This window comes from Melanotaenia boesemani, chromosome 7, assembly GCF_017639745.1.
Source record: "Melanotaenia boesemani isolate fMelBoe1 chromosome 7, fMelBoe1.pri, whole genome shotgun sequence".
Lineage (NCBI taxonomy): Eukaryota > Metazoa > Chordata > Actinopteri > Atheriniformes > Melanotaeniidae > Melanotaenia > Melanotaenia boesemani.
Genome location: NC_055688.1, coordinates 25346877 through 25368705, shown reverse-complemented (window position 1 = coordinate 25368705; position 21829 = coordinate 25346877). Strand labels below are relative to the sequence as shown.

At 40.2% G+C, this 21829-nt stretch overlaps 1 protein-coding gene across 35 annotated transcripts in view; it reads left to right on the top strand.

Moving 5' to 3' along the window:
* LOC121642759 (protocadherin alpha-2-like) overlaps positions 1 to 21829 on the top strand; it is a 204261-nt gene that overhangs the window by 142421 nt on the left and 40011 nt on the right. The window contains exon 1 of one of the 35 annotated variants that reach the window (XM_041989663.1): positions 249 to 2652. The exons of 27 other annotated variants lie outside the window; for them this stretch is intronic. In XM_041989663.1, coding sequence (XP_041845597.1) covers positions 271 to 2652 — 2382 coding nt within the window. In that variant the 5' untranslated portion in view covers positions 249 to 270. 7 more of the 35 variants (XM_041989667.1, XM_041989685.1, XM_041989665.1 and 4 more) reach the window with 7 other exon arrangements.

The window sequence follows — 21829 nt, the reverse complement described above, 5'->3', positions numbered from 1 at the left end:
AAACGCCTTCACTTTTATGTTGACTGGGTTGTCGTTCCCAATGCGAAAACGTCACGAGATGTCGCTCGAGACCATGTAAAAATCGTGTTCTCAGTGCTTAGAAACTCCTCCTATAGTCATAACAAAAAGCTCACACGTCATCGTCTGACATTGCTTTGTGAAAACACCGCACAGAGGAGTAGGGTCTTACAGGGATGATCGTTCGCCAGAATGGATGCATGGAAAACACGTTTATAATTCACTGCAATTTGACAGCAGAATTCAATCGCGATGGCTGCTTGGAGACAATGCCATGACATTTGGAGTCTGTTCCTCACTCTTCTTTGTCTTTGCGAATGGTCCATGGCTCAAATATCCTATAGTATTTCAGAGGAAGTGGACAAAGGAACGACGGTGGGAAATCTCGCAAAGGATTTAAACCTCAGTGTGCAGCAGCTCCAGTCCACGGGTCTTCGAATAGCGTCTGGGTATAAAAAAAGCTATTTTGATATCAATCACGTATCTGGAATACTTTTCGTTAACGACAGGATAGACCGAGAGGAGCTTTGTCCTAATATGATAAAGTGTTTATTAAATTTGGAAGCCATATTGAGTAATCCCCGAAGCCTCCATCGAATCGAAGTTTTAATTAATGATATCAATGACAACCCTCCAGCTTTTCGGGAAGAAATATTCACAATTGAAATTTATGAATCTTATGAATATGCTGGGGAAAGGTATCCACTCCCGATAGCTCATGACGCAGATGTGGGTGCTAACACAGTAAGAACTTACAAACTCAACACAAATGAACATTTCTCTTTAGATGTACAGAGTAGTGGTGAGCAGAGTGTGTCTGCTGAACTAGTACTACAGAAAGCATTAGATAGAGAAAAACACGATGTCTTTGAACTTATTCTGACTGCTTTTGATGGAGGGAAGCCCCCTAAAACTGGTACTTTACAGATAAATATTTACGTTTTGGATGTGAATGACAACCCACCGTCGTTCAGTAAATCACTTTACAAGGTTCAAGTGGTCGAAAATACAAATATTGGCACAACGTTATTAACAATGACAGCTACCGATTCAGACGAAGGTGTTAATGGTCAGATCATATATTCGTTTACAGAAAGGGGGCATTTAAACCTTGACGAAACATTTTCTCTGAATAATAACACTGGAGAAATTTTAGTGAAAGGCAATATTGATTATGAGGAAAACCAAGCCTATGAGATTCGCGTTCAAGCACGAGACAAAGGCACTCCTCCCCGTAGTACACATAGCAAGATTTTAGTCGAAGTAATCGATGTCAATGACAATGCTCCTGAAATCTCAGTGTCATCACTTATGAGTCCCGTTAAGGAGGACTCTGAAATAGGCACCACTGTTGCTATGGTGACCATAACTGATAGAGATGGAGGTAAAAATGGACTAACAAATTGTCAGATTTTGGGTTCTGGGCCTTTCAAACTAAAATCAAACTATAAAAATTACTATACTTTGTTGGTTGAAGGGCCGCTTGACAGAGAAAGTGTGTCCCTGTATAATATATCGGTTGTAGCAACAGATGAGGGAACGCCTGCTTTGTCGAGCACGAGTGTAATTACTATTGAGGTTTCTGATGTAAATGACAATCCACCTCGATTCCTGGATTCTACTATTAATGTTTACGTAAAAGAGAACAGCCCGATTAGTACTACTATTCACAGATTGAGCACATTTGATCCAGATTTGTATGAAAACGCTAAATCAACCTACCATTTACTTAATGGCTCCCCCAAAACAATCCGGATGACATCAATGGTAACCGTTAACGCAGAAACAGGTGACATTGTCAGTCTGCAACCCTTTAATTTTGAAGAGTTAAAAACGTTTCAGGTAAAAGTTCAGGCCACAGACTCTGGTGTTCCTCCGCTCAGCAGCAACGCGAATGTCAACGTCTTTATTCTGGACGAGAATGATAATAGTCCTGCGATTCTGGCGCCATATTCTGAGCACGGTTCCGTTCAAAGTGAGAGCATCCCATACTCTGCTGAAGCGGGATATTTTGTGGCAAAGATTAGGGCTGTGGACGCAGACTCTGGATACAATGCGCTGCTTTCTTATCATCTGTCTGAGCCCAAAGGAAACAACTTGTTCAGGATCGGAACCAGCACCGGGGAAATCAGGACGAAGAGAAGAATGAGTGACAATGACCTGAATACTCATCCCTTGATGGTGCTGGTCTCTGATAACGGAGAACCTTCTTTGACAGCTACTGTATCTATTGATGTGGTGGTGGTTGAAAGCACAGCTGACATCAACACTCAATTCAGACACGTTCCTTTAAAGGAGGACAACTTCTCTGATTTGAACCTGTATCTTCTGATCGCCATTGTGTCGGTGTCGGCCATCTTTCTGCTGAGTCTCATCAGTTTAATAGCAGTCAAATGTCACAGGACAGATGGCAGTTTCAGCAGGTACAGCGCTCCGATGATCACCACCCACCCTGACGGGAGCTGGTCCTACTCTAAAGCTACTCAGCAGTATGACGTGTGTTTCAGCTCAGACACACTGAAGAGTGACGTAGTGGTTTTCCCCGCATCGCTTCCACCTGTAGATGCGGAACTGATCAGTATTAATGGAGGAGACACTTTCACTAGAACTCAGACTTTACCCAACAAAGAAAAGGTGAGTTGTTTTCAAGTTCTCAGTCTATCTTAGGACATGAAAAGCCCATTGAAGGTTAGAAAGGTTGAAAAGTCAAGTGAAAGCAACTTCGTTCTACAGTATCTGTAGGCTCCCAAATCTCTCGTGTAATTGAACACGGTCGGTATTATGGGAAAAAATGGATGAAAAAAAAAAAGAGTTACCACGTCTCCGACAGAATTTTTGTCTTTTTCGTGATTATATTGTGCAATAATCCGTATGTGCTTCAGAGAATATGCTCTAAATAAGAAATAATAATGCAAATACAATTTCATTATTTTGAGAACTTATTGATTATTTAAAAAGATTAATTATTTAATTTTTCCTGTTGTGTTGTCTGATTGCTTAAATGTAACGGCGCAAGCAATGGTGCTGGCCCCATGTTTTGTTAAAACTGGATTTTTTTTTTTATTAATTGATCCAGAAGAAGAAGAAGAAATATTTTATTAATCACTTTGGAAGGTCTTCAGGGAAAAATAAATTACGTAAGTTTGATAAATATCTGATACGACTGACCCTATTATAAAGGTCGTTATATAATTTTCACTCATATGAACACATCGACCAAATGACATCAAGGGTTTTTTTCAGAATTAATTAATCTTTTAATGTTTTACTCATCAGTACCTTTCTTCAGTTAATGACCTTTTCTATTGTTAAAACTGCGACCATTTATTTGGTTTACGTTACTCTTCATTTTGTTATATAGTTTCTAATCAAATGATAACGTTTCACACTGACAACACAAGATGTCGCTTGAGACCATACTATTCACTATTGACCTAAAACACCTCCTCTTCTCTTCTTTCGGTGAAATGTAAAACAGCCAGCCCGTTTGTTCAGGTCTCCTCAGACAATGTCGTCATGCAATGTGGTCCCGACATTTCGGGAGCCCAGATGAATTTGGAATATTTTGTCCGTTTTCTGAACGAAATACGTTTTTTTGCTTGGATTTTTGATCTTGGGTGGAAAACAAAGGATGTCTCGACATCACTTCAGAGAGGGGGAATGGATGCTGTTCGCCATTATTCTTTGTTTATCTCACTGGTCTTCAGCACAGATCTCCTACTCCGTTTCAGAGGAGGTGGATAAAGGCACAGTGGTTGGAAATCTTGCGAAGGATTTACACATTAGTCCACAGCAATTGGAGGAACGAGGATTTCGGATTGTATCAGGATACAGTAAGGCATATTTCGAGGCAAATCTGAGAACAGGAGCTTTGTTTGTCAATGAAAGGCTAGACCGTGAAGAGATGTGTCCTAATCTACCAAAGTGTTCCTTAAATATAGAGGGACTCCTCAGCCATCCTATGAATATTTATCGCATTGAAGTTAGTATTCTTGACATTAATGACAACGCACCGACGTTTCTCGAGCAAATCCATGTGTTTAATATCTCAGAATCATCCTCAACGGGAGAGAGGTATCCGCTACCGGGAGCTCATGATGCAGACACTGGTAGTAATTCAATAAAAACCTACAAGTTAAGTCCGAATGATTTTTTTTCCTTAGATACAACTAGCGGACCAGATAGTATGTCTGCTGAGTTAGTGCTGCAAAAAGCTTTAGACAGAGAAATTCAATCATCTGTCAAACTAACATTAACGGCTTTAGACGGAGGAAAACCAGCTAGATCTGGCACTATGCAAATTCTTGTAAATGTTATTGATGTTAATGATAACGCACCGTCATTTAGTAAGACGCTGTATAAAATAAGTGTGAGTGAAAACGTACCTGTAAGTACAACCATACTGAAATTAAATGCAACCGATCTAGACGATGATCAAAATTCAAAAATCAGATATTACTTAATGACAAGCGGAAATGTGGACTCCTCTGACAAATTTAGTGTTATTCCCGAGAACGGTGAAATCGTTGTTATGTCTAATTTGGATTACGAGGAAAACAAAGGTTATGAATTGAGAGTGCGTGCAACAGACCAAGGTTCATCCCCTCGCAGTGGTTATTCTAAGGTCCTGGTCGAGGTGGTGGATGTTAATGACAATGCACCAGAAATTTCTGTGACTTCGATGATGAGTCCACTAAAGGAAAGTGCTGAAATTGGAACAGTTGTTGCATTACTAACTGTGACTGATAAAGATGGGGGGCAGAATGGCATCACAACCTGTAAAATTCTAGAACCAGTTCCGTTTAAACTAATTTCAAATTACAAAAACTATTACTCACTGGTAGTAGACGGACTCATTGACAGGGAGAGCGTACCTCTGTACAATGTAACTATTACTGCAACCGATGGAGGGAGTCCGCCTCTGTCAAGCACTGCTATAATCAGTGTTAATATTTCCGACATAAATGACAACGCACCCAGTTTCCTAGAAACAAATATGAATGTTTATGTGAAAGAGAACAGTAAAGTGGGAAATGTGATCACAAAGGTAACAGCACATGATGCAGATACCAATGAAAATGCTAAACTAACATATTCATTGGTCGACAATTATTTGCCAAAATTTCCAGTTTCAGCTCTTTTGGATGTGAATTCAGAAACTGGAGAAATTACGAGTTTGCAGTCTTTTAACTACGAGGAATTTAAAAAGTTCCAAATTAACGTTCAGGCCATGGACTCCGGTGTTCCCCCACTCAGCAGCAACGTGACTGTTAACATTTTTATACTAGACGAAAATGACAATACTCCCGCGATTCTAGCGCCTTATTCTGAACACGGCTCTGTTAACAGCGAGACTATCCCATATTCTGCTGAAGCGGGATATTTTGTGGCAAAGATCAGGGCTGTGGACGCAGACTCTGGATACAATGCACTACTTTCATACCATCTATCTGAACCAAAAGGAAACAACTTGTTCAGGATCGGAACCAGCACCGGGGAAATCAGGACTAAGAGGAGAATGAGCGACAATGACCTGAAAACTCATCCCTTGGTGGTGCTGGTCTCTGATAACGGAGAACCTTCTCTTTCAGCCACTGTGTCCATTGATGTGGTGGTGGTTGAAAACTTAGCTGACATCCAGACTCCATTCAGACATGTTCCTTCAAAGGAGGAAAGCTTCTCTGATTTGAACTTGTATCTGCTCATCGCCATTGTGTCGGTGTCAGTTATCTTTCTGCTGAGTCTCATCAGTTTATTGGCTGTCAGATGCCATAGAACAGACGGCAGTTTCAGCAGGTACAGCGCTCCGATGATCACCACCCATCCTGACGGGAGCTGGTCTTACTCTAAAGCTACCCAGCAGTATGACGTGTGTTTCAGCTCAGACACACTGAAGAGTGACGTAGTGGTTTTCCCTGCACCGTTTCCACCTGTAGATGCAGAACTGATCAGTATTAATGGAGGAGACACTTTCACCAGAACTCAGACTTTACCCAACAAAGATAAGGTATGTTATGAAGAACTTCGTTGTCATTTCTGTTGCACTATTAAGTATAGACTTTATTATTATTATTATTATTATAAATCCTTCATATTTGATGTGTTTTTTAGTGCCATATGTAAGCATGATTGATTTTTTCATGCTCACACAATTTTTAAAGGCCATTCCTTTATATGTTGAGGAAAACATCAGCTGTGTAACTTAATTCGCCTCAAAATACTTTATCAATCACAGAACTGAGAACTTAAAAGAAGTTAAGAACAATGAAACCAGCTATACTTGGCTCAAAATGGCGCGATGCGTGGTGTCTACAAAACGAATCGCTCTCCATGGTGCTAAAATTAGTCAATTATAGTTCTGACAGTTCTGTGAGAATATAAGCAGCTTTAAGTTTTTTTTGTTTTGTTTTGTTTTGTTTTTTAACTTTTAAAGGCATTTTAAGTGTGTTCTTTCGAGATCTACTGATTGGTTAAATGTTTTTAATAGAGAAACTGGCGCTTTATATTTCATTAAATAGAATTGAACGTTTCCTGAATACAGTGTATTACAGTGGTTTAAATCTTCCTTTTTTATTTCGTCCAATAGCCTATACGAATGCATTTATGCAGGACTACGTAAGAATGAAATCAGACATGAGCTTTGTTATAAAGTTGTAACATTTATAATAAGCCGCCCTCGTTTACCACGTGGGGTCGCTGGAGACCATAGATACACTTGTTAAAGCGGAATACATCTATAACTCCTCCTTGCAGGAGGAAACTAAAACCCTCATTGGCTATACGCTTAGTTAGACTGATTTTGCTGAAGCAAGAAGAGCTGTTGTTGTCGCTGGAAATTGTGTTTCTGTTGGACAAACAATATCCATGAACTGGAATATACTGGAGTGAAGGAATACAGAGCTCTATATTCAACATGGGGACAGAGGAATATACTTGGATTCATTGTGTTTTGCTCTTTTGTCTTTGTGATTGCTTTGCTTCACCATTATCTTACTCCATTACCGAGGAGATGAACAAAGGCACCGTGGTAGGGAATATCGTTAAGGATTTAAACCTGAACATACAGGAGGTGGAAAACAGAGTCCTGCGAATTGTTTCAAGTTACAGTAAGAAATATTTTGACGTGAATTCGCGGACCGGGAACCTCTTTGTTAACGATAGAATAAACAGGGAAGAGCTTTGCCCGAACACGGCACAATGCTCTCTGAGAGTACAGGCTGTTTTAAGCAACCCAATGATTGTACATGGTATTGACGTCAATGTTTTAGATATAAATGATAACTCGCCAGAGTTCATTGAACAATCTTATTTGTTAAACGTCTCCGAATCAATGTCTCCGGGAGAACGTTTTCTTCTTCCAGTTGCAGAAGATGCAGATATAGGCAGTAACTCAATGAAGGGTTACAAGCTGAGTCAAAATGAGCATTTTTCGCTTGATGTGCAAAACGGCGGTCAACATGGTGTGTCTGCTGAGCTAGTGCTTGACAAAGCTTTAGATCGCGAAAAAGAGCAATTTCTTCAACTTATTCTGACGGCTGTAGATGGAGGAAAACCTGCAAGGTCCGGTACACTGCAAATAAATGTAAATGTCATAGATGTAAATGATAACACACCCATTTTCAGCAAAACTCTGTATAAAGTACAAGTGAATGAAAATGCAGCACCGGGAACCGAGGTGATTCAATTAAACGCAACAGATTTAGACGAGGGTAGTAATAGCAGAATCACGTACTCGTTTATTAAACGAGGGAATTCTGATCCTTCAAATATGTTTTATCTTGAATCGAAAACAGGACAAATAACAGTGAAAGGTAGTCTAGATTATGAAAGCACGAATGCTTATGAAGTAAGAGTTCAAGCACAGGATCAAGGAGTCTTTCCTCGAACTGCACATACAAAAATGCTTATTGAGATAATAGATGTGAATGACAATCCACCTGAAATATCTGTGACATCATTGATGACACCCATAAAAGAAGACGCAGAACTGGGGACAATTGTTGCTTTGATTACAGTGAGTGATAAAGATGGAGGAAATAATGGTATAACAAATTGTAAGGTAGTTGGAAAAGTTCCTTTTAAACTAAAACCTAATTACAAAAATGAATATTCGTTGGTTGTAGATGGACCTCTGGATAGAGAAAGCACTTCCCTTTACAATGTCACCATTACAGCCACAGATGAAGGAAGGCCCCCTCTCTCCAGTATTAGGGTCGTTGTTGTTGACGTTGGTGATGTCAATGACAACGCACCTCGATTTATGGAGCCTGTGATTGACGTTTATGTCAAAGAAAATAGTCCTGTTGGTTCAGTTATTTACACAATAAATACTTTTGATCCTGATCTAGGAAGCAATGCAAGAGTTACCTACAAACTGCTCGACAGTTTTCCAAGAAATGTTCCAATTTCATCTGTATTAAATATCAACACGGAGAATGGAAATATAGTCAGTCTGCAATCTTTTAACCACGAGGAGTTAAAAACTTTCCAGTTTAAAGTTCAGGCCATGGACTCTGGTGTTCCTCCACAAAGCAGCAACGTGACTGTTAATGTTTTAATTCTCGACGAAAATGACAACAGTCCCACAATTCTAGCTCCATATTCTGAGCACGGCTCTGTTAACAGTGAGACCATCCCCTATTCGGCTGAAGTGGGATACTTTGTGGCAAAGATCAGGGCTGTGGACGCAGACTCTGGATACAATGCGCTGCTTTCTTATCACCTGTCTGAGCCCAAAGGAAACAACTTGTTCAGGATCGGAACCAGCACTGGAGAAATCAGGACTAAGAGGAAGATGAGTGACAATGACTTGAAAACTCATCCTTTGGTGGTGCTGGTTTCAGATAACGGAGAACCTTCTCTCACAGCTACTGTGTCTGTTGATGTGGTGGTGGTTGAAAGCACAGCTGACACCCAGACACCTTTTAGACATGTTCCTATAAAGGAGGACAACTTCTCTGATTTGAACCTGTATTTGCTGATCGCAATTGTGTCGGTGGCGGTAATCTTTCTGCTGAGTCTCATCAGTTTAATATCAGTCAGATGCCACAGGAGAGACTCCAGTTTCAGCAGGTACAGCGCTCCAATGATCACCACCCACCCTGACGGGAGCTGGTCTTACTCTAAAGCTACTCAGCAGTACGACGTGTGTTTCAACTCAGACACACTGAAGAGCGATGTAGTAGTTTTCCCTGCACCTTATCCACCTGTAGATGCAGAACTGATTAGTATCAACGGAGAAGATATTTTTACCAGGACCCAGACCTTACCTAATAAAGAAAAGGTAGGACACTTTTGTTGAATAAATAATACCTAATGTAATTAAAATAACTTGCCAGAGTTGCTTTTTTGTTATATCTCACGTTGCATTGAACAGTATTTCTTTACCAATCATTGTCCACATGATGTCGCAGGAGACCGTTAGCTTGAATGCATGTGAATAAGCAAAACTCCTCCTTCTTGCGTAGGGGAAATTAAATCCTCATCATCACACCCGCGGATCGAGCTGTGAAGAGCTGACAACACTCGTATTTTTGATGGAAATATCTTTACTGGAATAAATGAACACTTCGGATTTTATGTTGGACCAATAATGTATATACAAGGACAAAAGGAATATGCCTGGATTCGCCTTACCGTCTATCTTTGTCTTTGTGACTGGTCTGCTTCGCAGTTATCCTATTCTATATCGGAGGAGGTGAACAAAGGCACCGTAGTGGGTAATATCGCAAAGGATTTGAATCTCAACGTACATGAAGCAGACGATAGGGATCTACGTGTTGTTTCTAGTTACAGTAAGAAATACTTTGACGTCAATTTGCAGACCGGGAACCTCTTTGTTGACGAGAGAATAGACAGAGAAGAGCTTTGTCCTCTGGTGGCGAAATGTTCTTTAAAAATACAAGCTTTGCTAAGCAATCCAATGACTGCATATCGAATAGAGATTAATATAGTTGATGTAAACGATAATTCGCCCTCTTTCGTTGAAAACTCGTATTCTGTGAATATTTCTGAATCATCCTTAACGGGAGAACGATACCTTCTCCCAGTCGCAGTTGATGCGGACATAGGAAGTAACTCGGTAAAAAGCTACAAGCTTAGTCAAAGTGAGCATTTCTCGCTTGATGTGCTGATCAGCGGAGAACACGGTGTGTCTGCTGAGTTAGTGTTGCAAAAAGCGCTTGATCGAGAAAAACAGTCAATGATCATGCTCACCTTAACAGCTATAGATGGAGGAAAACCACCGAGATCAGGATCATTGCAAATATATGTAAATGTAATAGATTCTAATGACAATGTACCCACCTTTAGTAAATCACTTTATAAAGTTCGTGTCATAGAAAATGCTACTCCCGGAACACTTGTAATTAGGTTAAATGCAACAGATTTGGACGAAGGCATAAACGGGAAGATCCTTTATTCCTTTATCAAAAGAGGAAACGTTGACCCATCAAATATTTTTGATCTAAATTCAGAAACGGGTGAAATATCTGTTAAATACAGTCTAGATTATGAGGAGACGTCTGCTTATGAAGTGAGAGTTCAAGCAAAAGATCAAGGTACTTCTCCTCGTAGCGCACACACTAAAGTGCTGATAGAGATAATTGATGTAAATGATAACACCCCAGAAGTAGGTGTAACGTCACTGATGACCCCGGTTAATGAAGGCGCAGAACTGGGGACAATAGTTGGGTTTATTTCTGTGAGTGATAAAGATAGTGGCATAAATGGAGTGACAAAATGTAACGTAGCTGGATCTGTTCCATTTCAGCTGAAGTCCAACTACAAAAACGATTATTCATTAGTAGTAGCTGGACCACTAGATAGAGAAAACATTTCTCTATACAATGTCACCATTGTGGCCACAGATGGAGGAAGTCCTCCCCTGTCCAGTATTCGGGTTATTCCTGTTCACGTAGCTGATGTCAATGACAACGCACCTCAGTTTCTGGAACCTATTATTTATGTTTACGTTAAAGAAAATAGTCCTGTGGGTTCAGTTATTTATACAATAAATACATTTGATCCTGATCTAGATAATAATGCTAAGATAACGTACAAACTGTTGGACGGTTCTCCAAGAAATATTCGGATATCATCTCTTTTAAATATCAACTCGGAAACTGGACATATAGTCAGTCTCCAGTCTTTTAATCACGAAGAATTAAAAACGTTTCAGTTTATAGTTCAAGCCACTGACTCTGGTGTTCCTCCACTTAGTAGTAATGCGACTGTCAATCTTTTAATTCTAGACGAAAATGATAATAATCCAACTATTCTTGCGCCATACTCTGAGCAAGGCTCGGTAAACGGTGAGAGCATCCCATATTCTGCTGAAGCAGGATATTTTGTGGCAAAGATCAGGGCTGTGGACGCAGACTCTGGATACAATGCGCTGCTTTCTTATCATCTGTCTGAGCCCAAAGGAAACAACCTGTTCAGGATCGGAACCAGCACTGGAGAAATCAGGACTAAGAGGAGGATGAGTGACAATGACCTGAAAACTCATCCCTTGGTGGTGCTGGTTTCTGATAACGGAGAACCTTCTCTATCATCTACTGTATCTATTGATGTGGTGGTGGTTGAAAGCACAGGTGACATCCAGACTCAGTTCAGACATGTTCCTATAAAGGAGGACAACTTCTCTGATTTGAACCTGTATCTGCTGATCGCCATTGTGTCGGTGTCGGTGATCTTTCTTCTGAGTCTCATCAGTTTAATAGCTGTCAGATGCCACAGGACAGACGGCCATTTAAGCAGGTACAGCGCTCCAATGATCACCACCCATCCTGACGGGAGCTGGTCTTACTCTAAAGCTACTCAGCAGTACGACGTGTGTTTCAGCTCGGACACATTGAAGAGTGACGTAGTGGTTTTCCCCGCACCGTTTCCACCAGTAGACGCTGAACTGATCAGTATTAATGGAGGAGACACTTTTACCAGAACTCAGACTTTACCCACCAAAGAAAAGGTATGTTTTCTTCAGCTTATTGGAGCGGTGATTAGAGCAGAGTGAATCCTCAAAAGCTATCTTATCAATTACATTTTTAAAAGTTTTTTTTACATGACCTCCACTCAATAATATCTCCGTATTATTCTGAAATTTACTTAAAATTGCCAGACCCAAAACCAGGATTTTTCAAATCCTCAATAAACAAGGAGAAAGGGGTGACTGTTGTAAACCCATTGGCAAATGGGATTCTGTTGCGCTTTCCAAGGTGCTGAAGATGGGCCAAAGATGCGCAACCGACATTGAGCTAGTATATCCAGTTTTAGTTTGCTGTTTTTCCAAAAAAAAAAAAAAAAAAACTCGTGGTGGCATTGCTGCTTTGCATGTGTTCTCAGACTGTTTGTTATTTACTAGTTGTTATTTGTTAGTTCATTTGTGTGTCGTTGTTTTCGGAGAGACTGGTTAAGATATATGTCGAAGGAAAATATAATTTTGTTTTAAAAAGTCTTTTAAATTAATCTTTTAGGAAAGGTGTAAATAGGCATGGTTTGGTTCAAAGTGGTTTAAATTAAGTGGCAGGTCTTAAATATGAGAAATTGGCTGTCGTTGGCCTATATGAATATAAACTAAATAAATAAAGAATATTTGAATTTTCGAATGAAGAGGGAAACAACTGCACATTCGCTACAATATCAATAAATACTGGAGGCTACTGTTTAATCTTTAAAGAATTGTCGTTTCTAACGTATAACACGTGGGGTCGCTGATGACCGCATATGTTTGTGGGCTCGGTATTTACTGTCTCCTCCTTCTGTGAGAAGCAGCAGCAGACTGCGTGTGCATTGTGCGATGGACACGGATGGCAAAAGAAAGCTGACGACTAGAGTGGCTGGATATAATTATGCTGACAGATCGAGTGGTGTTTAATGGATGAAAATGATGTACATCGCGTCACTGTGTTTGAAAACAGGGATGGAAAGCAGAATGAATGCTTGGATTCTCTGTTCGCAATTCATTCTGTTTTTATCTGACTGGTCTGCTGCTCAGATATCCTACTCCGTCACTGAGGAAATGGACAAAGGGACTGTGGTCGGGAACCTCGCTAAGGATTTAAACGTAAACGCTCGAGATCTGCAAACGAGGAATCTAAATATCGTATCGGGATACAGTAAGAAATATTTTGAGGCAAATTTTAAAACAGGAGACCTCTATGTTAACGAGAGAATAGATCGCGAGGAGATTTGTCCAAATACCTTTAAGTGCACGGTGAAATTAGAGGTTACACTAAGTAATCCCGTGGTTCTCCAACGCATTGAGTTGGTGATAGTCGATTTAAATGACAACGCACCCATCTTTGTTGACAAATTATTTTCACTTAACATTTCTGAATCTTCGTCTGCAGGCGAGCGTTTCTTGCTTCCTCAAGCTGTTGATGCAGACGAAGGCAGCAATTCAGTAAAAACTTACAAGCTCAGTACAAATGAATACTTCTCTCTCGATGTACAAAGTGCAGAAGAACATAGTGTATCTGCTGAGTTAGTGCTGCTGAAAACTTTAGATCGAGAAAAACATGCTCATATTAAACTAACACTGACCGCTGTGGATGGAGGCAAACCTCCAAACACTGGAACTGTGCAAATAAATGTTATTGTTCTAGATGCCAACGATAACCCACCGTTCTTTAGCAAAACACTTTACAAGGCGCGTGTAAATGAAAACGCTCCTGTTGGATCGTTTGTAATTCAGGTAAATGCCACAGATTTAGATGAAGGAGACAACGGAAGAGTGATTTACTCTTTCGTTAAACGCGCGATCTTCAATCCTGCTAATGTGTTTTCTATTAATGCGGAGACTGGTGAGATCACAGTTAAGGGGGCCTTAGATTATGAAGCACAGTCAGCTTATGAAATACATGTTCAAGCTTCAGACAAAGGCGCGTCGCCTCGAAGAGCAAATGGAAAGCTGTTAGTGGAGGTAGTGGACGTGAATGACAATGCCCCAGAAATTGTGGTGACGTCACTCATTAACCCCGTTAGAGAAGATGCTGATGTAGGAAGCGTTGTCGCTTTAGTAACTGTGACCGATAAAGATGGAGGGAAAAACGGTCAGACTCGTTGTAAACTTGATGGTCCTACACCATTTAAGTTAAATTTGAATTATAAAAATTATTATTCTTTAGTTGTAGATGGACCACTTGATCGAGAAGTACTTTCTCTGTACAATGTCACAATTACAGCTAATGATGAGGGTACCCCGTCTCTATCCAGTACCAGCATTATTAATGTCGAGGTTTCTGATGTTAATGATAATGCTCCGCGTTTTATCGAACCCGAGATTAATATCTATGTAAAAGAGAATAGCCCAGTTGGAGTTTCTGTCTTTACCATAAGAGCAGTCGATCCTGATATCAATGAAAATGGTAGGGTTACATTTTCCTTAGAAGGTGATTCGAAAAATATTCCAATCACTTCATTTATTAACATCAATACAGATACTGGAGATATAGTCAGTCTCCATTCTTTCAATTTTGAGGAATTAAAAACTTTCCAGTTTAAAGTTAGAGCCACTGACTCCGGTGTTCCTCCACTCAGCAGCAACGTGACTGTGAACATCTGTATTCTGGACGAAAATGATAATAATCCAACTATATTAGCACCATTTTCTGAGCACGGCTCCATCAACAGCGAAACTATTCCATATTCTGCTGAAGCGGGATATTTTGTGGCAAAGATCAGGGCTGTGGACGCTGACTCTGGATACAATGCGCTGCTTTCTTATCATCTGTCTGAGCCCAAAGGAAACAACCTGTTCAGGATCGGAACAAGTACTGGAGAAATCAGAACTAAGAGAAGAATGAGCGACAATGACCTGAAAACACACCCATTGTTAGTGCTGGTTTCTGATAACGGAGAACCTTCACTGTCATCTACTGTGTCTATTGATGTGGTGGTGGTTGAAAGCACAACTGACATCCAGACTCAGTTCAGACATGTTCCTATAAAGGAGGACAACTTCTCTGATTTGAACTTTTATCTACTCATCGCAATTGTGTCCGTGTCAGTCATCTTTCTTCTGAGTCTCATCAGTTTAATAGCAGTCAGATGCCACCGAACAGACGGCAGTTTCAGCAGGTACAGCGCTCCAATGATCACCACCCATCCTGACGGGAGCTGGTCTTACTCTAAAGCAACTCAGCAGTATGACGTGTGTTTCAGCTCGGACACATTGAAGAGTGACGTAATGGTTTTTCCCGCACCGTTTCCACCAGTAGACGCTGAACTGATCAGTATTAATGGAGGAGACACTTTTACCAGAACTCAGACTTTACCCAACAAAGAGAAGGTATGTTTTTTTTAGCGTATCCGTTCAACCAAAGTTTTCATTACTTTTTAAAAAATGTACGTCTACATGGTAGTCAATCCATTAACTGTGTTTGGTGTAGAACAATTTATTCTTAAGCATTAGAGAAATTAGCACAACTATGATTTTTTTTCGAAGTAAAACAGAAAAATTGATGAGGGTATGACTATATCGTAGCCTTGTGCAAATGGGAATGTATGGCGCTGTCTAAGGTGCTGAAAGATTGTCCAAAAAGATTGACATGAAAAAAGTTGTGCTTTCCAGGTCTTTTCAAACATTATGTTAGATTGTTTTTCTATTATTATTTGTTTTTGATTTTTTATTAGCCGTTTTTACTTTTTTTGAGGGGACACTAAATTTTTCGGTTCAATTATATAACAGGTCCTTTTGCTCAGAATCATCTTCACGTAACGTTTTGTTTGACCTCTCATCTTCATGAAAAAAAACTTTTTTTGTACATATTACTGTCCTTAATGTACATTAGTTAAGCATAAGGTTAGGTTTTACAGTATGACTTATCTTCGAAAGTTATGAATTTCAAAGTGCTCTATTGTAGTTATGTTGTAATATCAGACACATTTGACTTAATGTTTTATTATTAAAACATTCTTGTACTTGAGTTTTAACACGTGGGGTCGCTGATGACCGCATGTTTGTGGGCTCGGTATTTACTGTCTCCTCCTTCTGTGAGAAGCAGCAGCAGACTGCGTGTGCATTGTGCGATGGACACGGATGGCAAAAGAAAGCTGACGACTAGGGTGGCTGGATATAATTATGCTGACAGATCGAGTGGTGTTTAATGGATGAAAATGATGTACATCGCGTCACTGTGTTTGAAAACAGGGATGGAAAGCAGAATGAATGCTTGGATTCTCTGTTCGCAATTCATTCTGTTTTTATCTGACTGGTCTGCTGCTCAGATATCCTACTCCGTCACTGAGGAAATGGACAAAGGGACTGTGGTCGGGAACCTCGCTAAGGATTTAAACGTAAACGCTCGAGATCTGCAATCGAGGAATCTAAATATCGTTTCAGGATACAGTAAGAAATATTTTGAGGCTAATTTTAAAACAGGAGATCTCTATGTTAACGAGAGAATAGATCGCGAGGAGATTTGTCCAAACACGGCAAAATGCACACTAAACTTGGAGGCCATATTAAGTAATCCTATGGTTCTCCAACGCATTGAGGTAGTGGTAGTCGATTTAAATGACAACGCACCCACGTTTGTAGAAAAAATATTTTCACTTAACATTTCTGAATCTTCACCCTCGGGCGAACGTTTCTTGCTTCCTCAAGCTGTTGATGCAGACGAAGGCAGCAATTCAGTAAAAACTCACAAGCTCAGTACAAATGAATACTTCTCTCTCGATGTACAAAGTGCAGAAGAACATAGTGTATACGCTGAGTTAGTGCTGCTGAAAACTTTAGATCGAGAAAAACATGCTCATATTAAACTAACACTGACCGCTGTGGATGGAGGCAAACCTCCAAACACTGGAACTGTGCAAATAAATATCAATGTTCTCGATGTCAATGATAACACGCCGTCCTTTAGCAAAACACTTTACAAGGCGCGTGTAAATGAAAACGCTCCTGTTGGATCGTTTGTCATTCAGGTTAATGCCACAGATTTAGATGAAGGAGACAACGGAAGAGTGATTTACTCTTTTGTTAAACGTGCAAACTTCAATCCTGCTAATGTGTTTTCTATTAATTCAGAGACTGGTGAGATTACAGTTAAGGGGGCCTTAGATTATGAAGCACAGTCAGCTTATGAAATACATGTTCAAGCTTCAGACAAAGGCGCGTCGCCTCGAAGAGCAAATGGAAAGCTGTTAGTGGAGGTAGTGGACGTAAATGACAATGCCCCAGAAATTGTGGTGACGTCACTCATTAACCCCGTTAGAGAAGATGCTGATGTAGGAAGCGTTGTCGCTTTCGTAACTGTGACCGATAAAGATGGAGGGAAAAACGGTCAGACTCGTTGTAAACTTGCTGGTCCTACACCATTTAAGTTAAATTTGAATTATAAAAATTATTATTCTTTAGTTGTAGATGGACCACTTGATCGAGAAGTACTTTCTCTGTACAATGTCACAATTACAGCTAATGATGAGGGTACCCCGTCTCTATCCATTACCAGCATTATTAATGTCGAGGTTTCGGATGTTAATGATAATGCTCCTCGTTTTATCGAACCCGAGATTAATATCTATGTAAAAGAGAATAGCCCAGTTGGAGTTTCTGTCTATACAATGAGAGCAGTCGATCCTGATATCAATGAAAATGGTAGGGTTACATTTTCCTTAGAAGGTGATTCGAAAAATATTCCAATCACTTCATTTATTAACATCAATACAGATACTGGAGATATAGTCAGTCTCCATTCTTTCAACTTTGAGGAATTAAAAACTTTCCAGTTTAAAGTTAGAGCCACTGACTCCGGTGTTCCTCCACTCAGCAGCAACGTGACTGTGAACATCTGTATTCTGGACGAAAATGATAATAATCCAACTATATTAGCACCATTTTCTGAGCACGGCTCCATCAACAGCGAAACTATTCCATATTCTGCTGAAGCGGGATATTTTGTGGCAAAGATCAGGGCTGTGGACGCTGACTCTGGATACAATGCGCTGCTTTCTTATCATCTGTCTGAGCCCAAAGGAAACAACCTGTTCAGGATCGGAACCAGCACTGGAGAAATCAGAACTAAGAGAAGAATGAGCGACAATGACCTGAAAACACACCCATTGTTAGTGCTGGTTTCTGATAACGGAGAACCTTCACTGTCATCTACTGTGTCTATTGATGTGGTGGTGGTTGAAAGCACAACTGACATCCAGACTCAGTTCAGACACGTTCCTATAAAGGAGGACAACTTCTCTGATTTGAACCTGTATCTACTCATCGCAACTGTGTCCGTGTCAGTCATCTTTCTGCTGAGTCTCATCAGTTTAATAGCAGTCAGGTGCCACCGAACAGATAGCAGTTTCAGCAGATACAGCGCCCCAATGATCACCACCCACCCTGATGGGAGCTGGTCTTACTCTAAAGCTACTCAGCAGTACGACGTGTGTTTCAGCTCGGACACACTGAAGAGTGACGTAATGGTTTTTCCCGCACCGTTTCCACCTGTAGATGCTGAACTGATCAGTATTAATGGAGGAGACACTTTTACCAGAACTCAGACTTTACCCAACAAAGAGAAGGTATGTTTTTTTTTCAGTGTATCCGTTCAGTATTAAGCCTGAAAAGCCAACCAAAGTTTTCATTACTTTTTAAAAGATGTACGTCTACATGATATTCAATGCATTAACTGTCTTTGCTGTAGTAAAATTTATTCTTAGGCATTACTGAAATTAGCACAACTATGATTTTTTCGAAGTTAAACAGAAAAATTGAAGAGGGGATGACTATATCGTAGCCGTGTGCAAACGGGAATGTATGGCGCTGTCTAAGGTGCTGAAAGATTGTCCAAAAAGATTTACATAAAAGAAGTTGTGCTTTCCAGGTCTTTTCATACATTATGTTTGATTGTTTTTCTATTATTATTTGTTGTTTTATTAGCCGTTTTTCACTTTTTTTTAAGGAGGCATTAGCTTAAATTTTTCGGTTCAATTAAATAACAGGCCCTTTTGATTAAAATCATCTTCACGGAAAGTCTTGTTTGACCTCACATCTTCATGAAAAACGCAAATTTTTTGTACATATTACTGTCCTTAGAGTACATTAGTTAAGCATAAGGTTAGGTATTACAATATGAAATATCTTCGAAAATATGAATGTCAAAGTGCTCTATTGTATATGTTGTAATATCAGACACATTTGTCTTATTGTTTAATTTTTAAAACATTCTTGTATCTGCGTTTTAACACGTGGGGTCGCTGATGACCGCATATGTTTGTGGGCTCGGTATTTACTGTCTCCTCCTTCTGTGAGAAGCAGCAGCAGACTGCGTGTGCATTATGCGATGGACACGGATGGAGAAAGAAAGCTGACGACTGGAGTGGCTGGATATAATTATGCTGACAGATCGAGTGGTGTTTAATGGATGAAAATGATGTACATCGCGTCACTGTGTTTGAAAACAGGGATGGAAAGCAGAATGAATGCTTGGATTCTCTGTTCGCAATTCATTCTGTTTTTATCTGACTGGTCTGCTGCTCAGATATCCTACTCCGTCACTGAGGAAATGGACAAAGGGACTGTGGTCGGGAACCTCGCTAAGGATTTAAACGTAAACGCTCGAGATCTGCAATCGATGAATCTAAATATCGTTTCAGGATACAGTAAGAAATATTTTGAGGCTAATTTTAAAACAGGAGATCTCTATGCTAACGAGAGGATAGATCGCGAGGAGATTTGTCCAAACACGGCAAAATGCACACTAAACTTAGAGGCCATACTAAGTAACCCTGTGGTTCTCCAACGCATTGAGGTAGTGATAGTCGATTTAAATGACAACGCACCCACGTTTGTAGATAAATTATTTTCACTTAACATTTCTGAATCTTCACCCTCGGGTGAACGTTTCTTGCTTCCTCAAGCTGTTGATGCAGACGCAGGCAGCAATTCAGTAAAAACTTACAAGCTCAGTACAAATGAATACTTCTCTCTCGATGTACAAAGTGCAGAAGAACATAGTGTATCCGCTGAATTAGTGCTGCTGAAAACTTTAGATCGAGAAAAACATGCTCATATTAAACTAACACTGACGGCTGTGGATGGAGGCAAACCTCCAAACACTGGAACTGTGCAAATAAATATTAATGTTCTCGATGTCAACGATAACACGCCGTCCTTTAGCAAAACACTATACAAGGCGCGTGTAAATGAAAACGCTCCTGTTGGATCGTTTGTCATTCAGGTTAATGCTACAGATTTAGATGAAGGAGACAACGGAAGAGTGATTTACTCTTTTGTTAGACGCGCAATCTTCAATCCTGCTAATGTGTTTTCTATTAATGCGGAGACTGGTGAGATCACAGTTAAGGGGGCCTTAGATTATGAAGCACAGTCAGCTTATGAAATACATGTTCAAGCTTCAGACAAAGGCGCGTCGCCTCGAAGAGCAAATGGAAAGCTGTTAGTGGAGGTAGTGGACGTAAATGACAATGCCCCAGAAATTGTGGTGACGTCACTCATTAACCCCGTTAGAGAAGATGCTGATGTAGGAAGCGTTGTCGCTTTAGTAACTGTGACCGATAAAGATGGAGGGAAAAACGGTCAGACTCGTTGTAAACTTGCTGGTCCTACACCATTTAAGTTAAATTTGAATTATAAAAATTATTATTCTTTAGTTGTAGATGGACCACTTGATCGAGAAGTACTTTCTCTGTACAATGTCACAATTACAGCTAATGATGAGGGTACCCCGTCTCTATCCAGTACCAGCATTATTAATGTCGAGGTTTCTGATGTTAATGATAATGCTCCGCGTTTTATCGAACCCGAGATTAATATCTATGTAAAAGAGAATAGCCCAGTTGGAGTTTCTGTCTTTACCATAAGAGCAGTCGATCCTGATATCAATGAAAATGGTAAGATTACATTTGCCTTAGAAGGTGATTCGAAAAATATTCCAATCACTTCATTCATTAACATCAATACAGATACTGGAGATATAGTCAGTCTCCATTCTTTCAATTTTGAGGAGTTAAAAACTTTCCAGTTTAAAGTTAGAGCCACTGACTCCGGTGTTCCTCCACTCAGCAGCAACGTGACTGTGAACGTCTGTATTCTGGACGAAAATGATAATAATCCAACTATATTAGCACCATTTTCAGAGCACGGCTCCATCAACAGCGAAACTATTCCATATTCTGCTGAAGCGGGATATTTTGTGGCAAAGATCAGGGCTGTGGACGCAGACTCTGGATACAATGCGCTGCTTTCTTATCATCTGTCTGAGCCCAAAGGAAACAATCTGTTCAGAATCGGAACCAGCACTGGAGAAATCAGAACTAAGAGAAGAATGAGCGACAATGACCTGAAAACACACCCATTGTTAGTGCTGGTTTCTGATAACGGAGAACCTTCACTGTCATCTACTGTGTCTATTGATGTGGTGGTGGTTGAAAGCACAACTGACATCCAGACTCAGTTCAGACACGTTCCTATAAAGGAGGACAACTTCTCTGATTTGAACCTGTATCTACTCATCGCAATTGTGTCCGTGTCAGTCATCTTTCTGCTGAGTCTCATCAGTTTAATAGCAGTCAGATGCCACCGAACAGACGGCAGTTTCAGCAGGTACAGCGCTCCAATGATCACCACCCACCCTGATGGGAGCTGGTCTTACTCTAAAGCTACTCAGCAGTACGACGTGTGTTTCAGCTCAGACACATTGAAGAGTGACGTAATGGTTTTTCCCGCACCGTTTCCACCAGTAGATGCTGAACTGATCAGTATTAATGGAGGAGACACTTTTACCAGAACTCAGACTTTACCCAACAAAGAAACGGTGAGTTGATTGTTACCAATGTAGATTTGGAC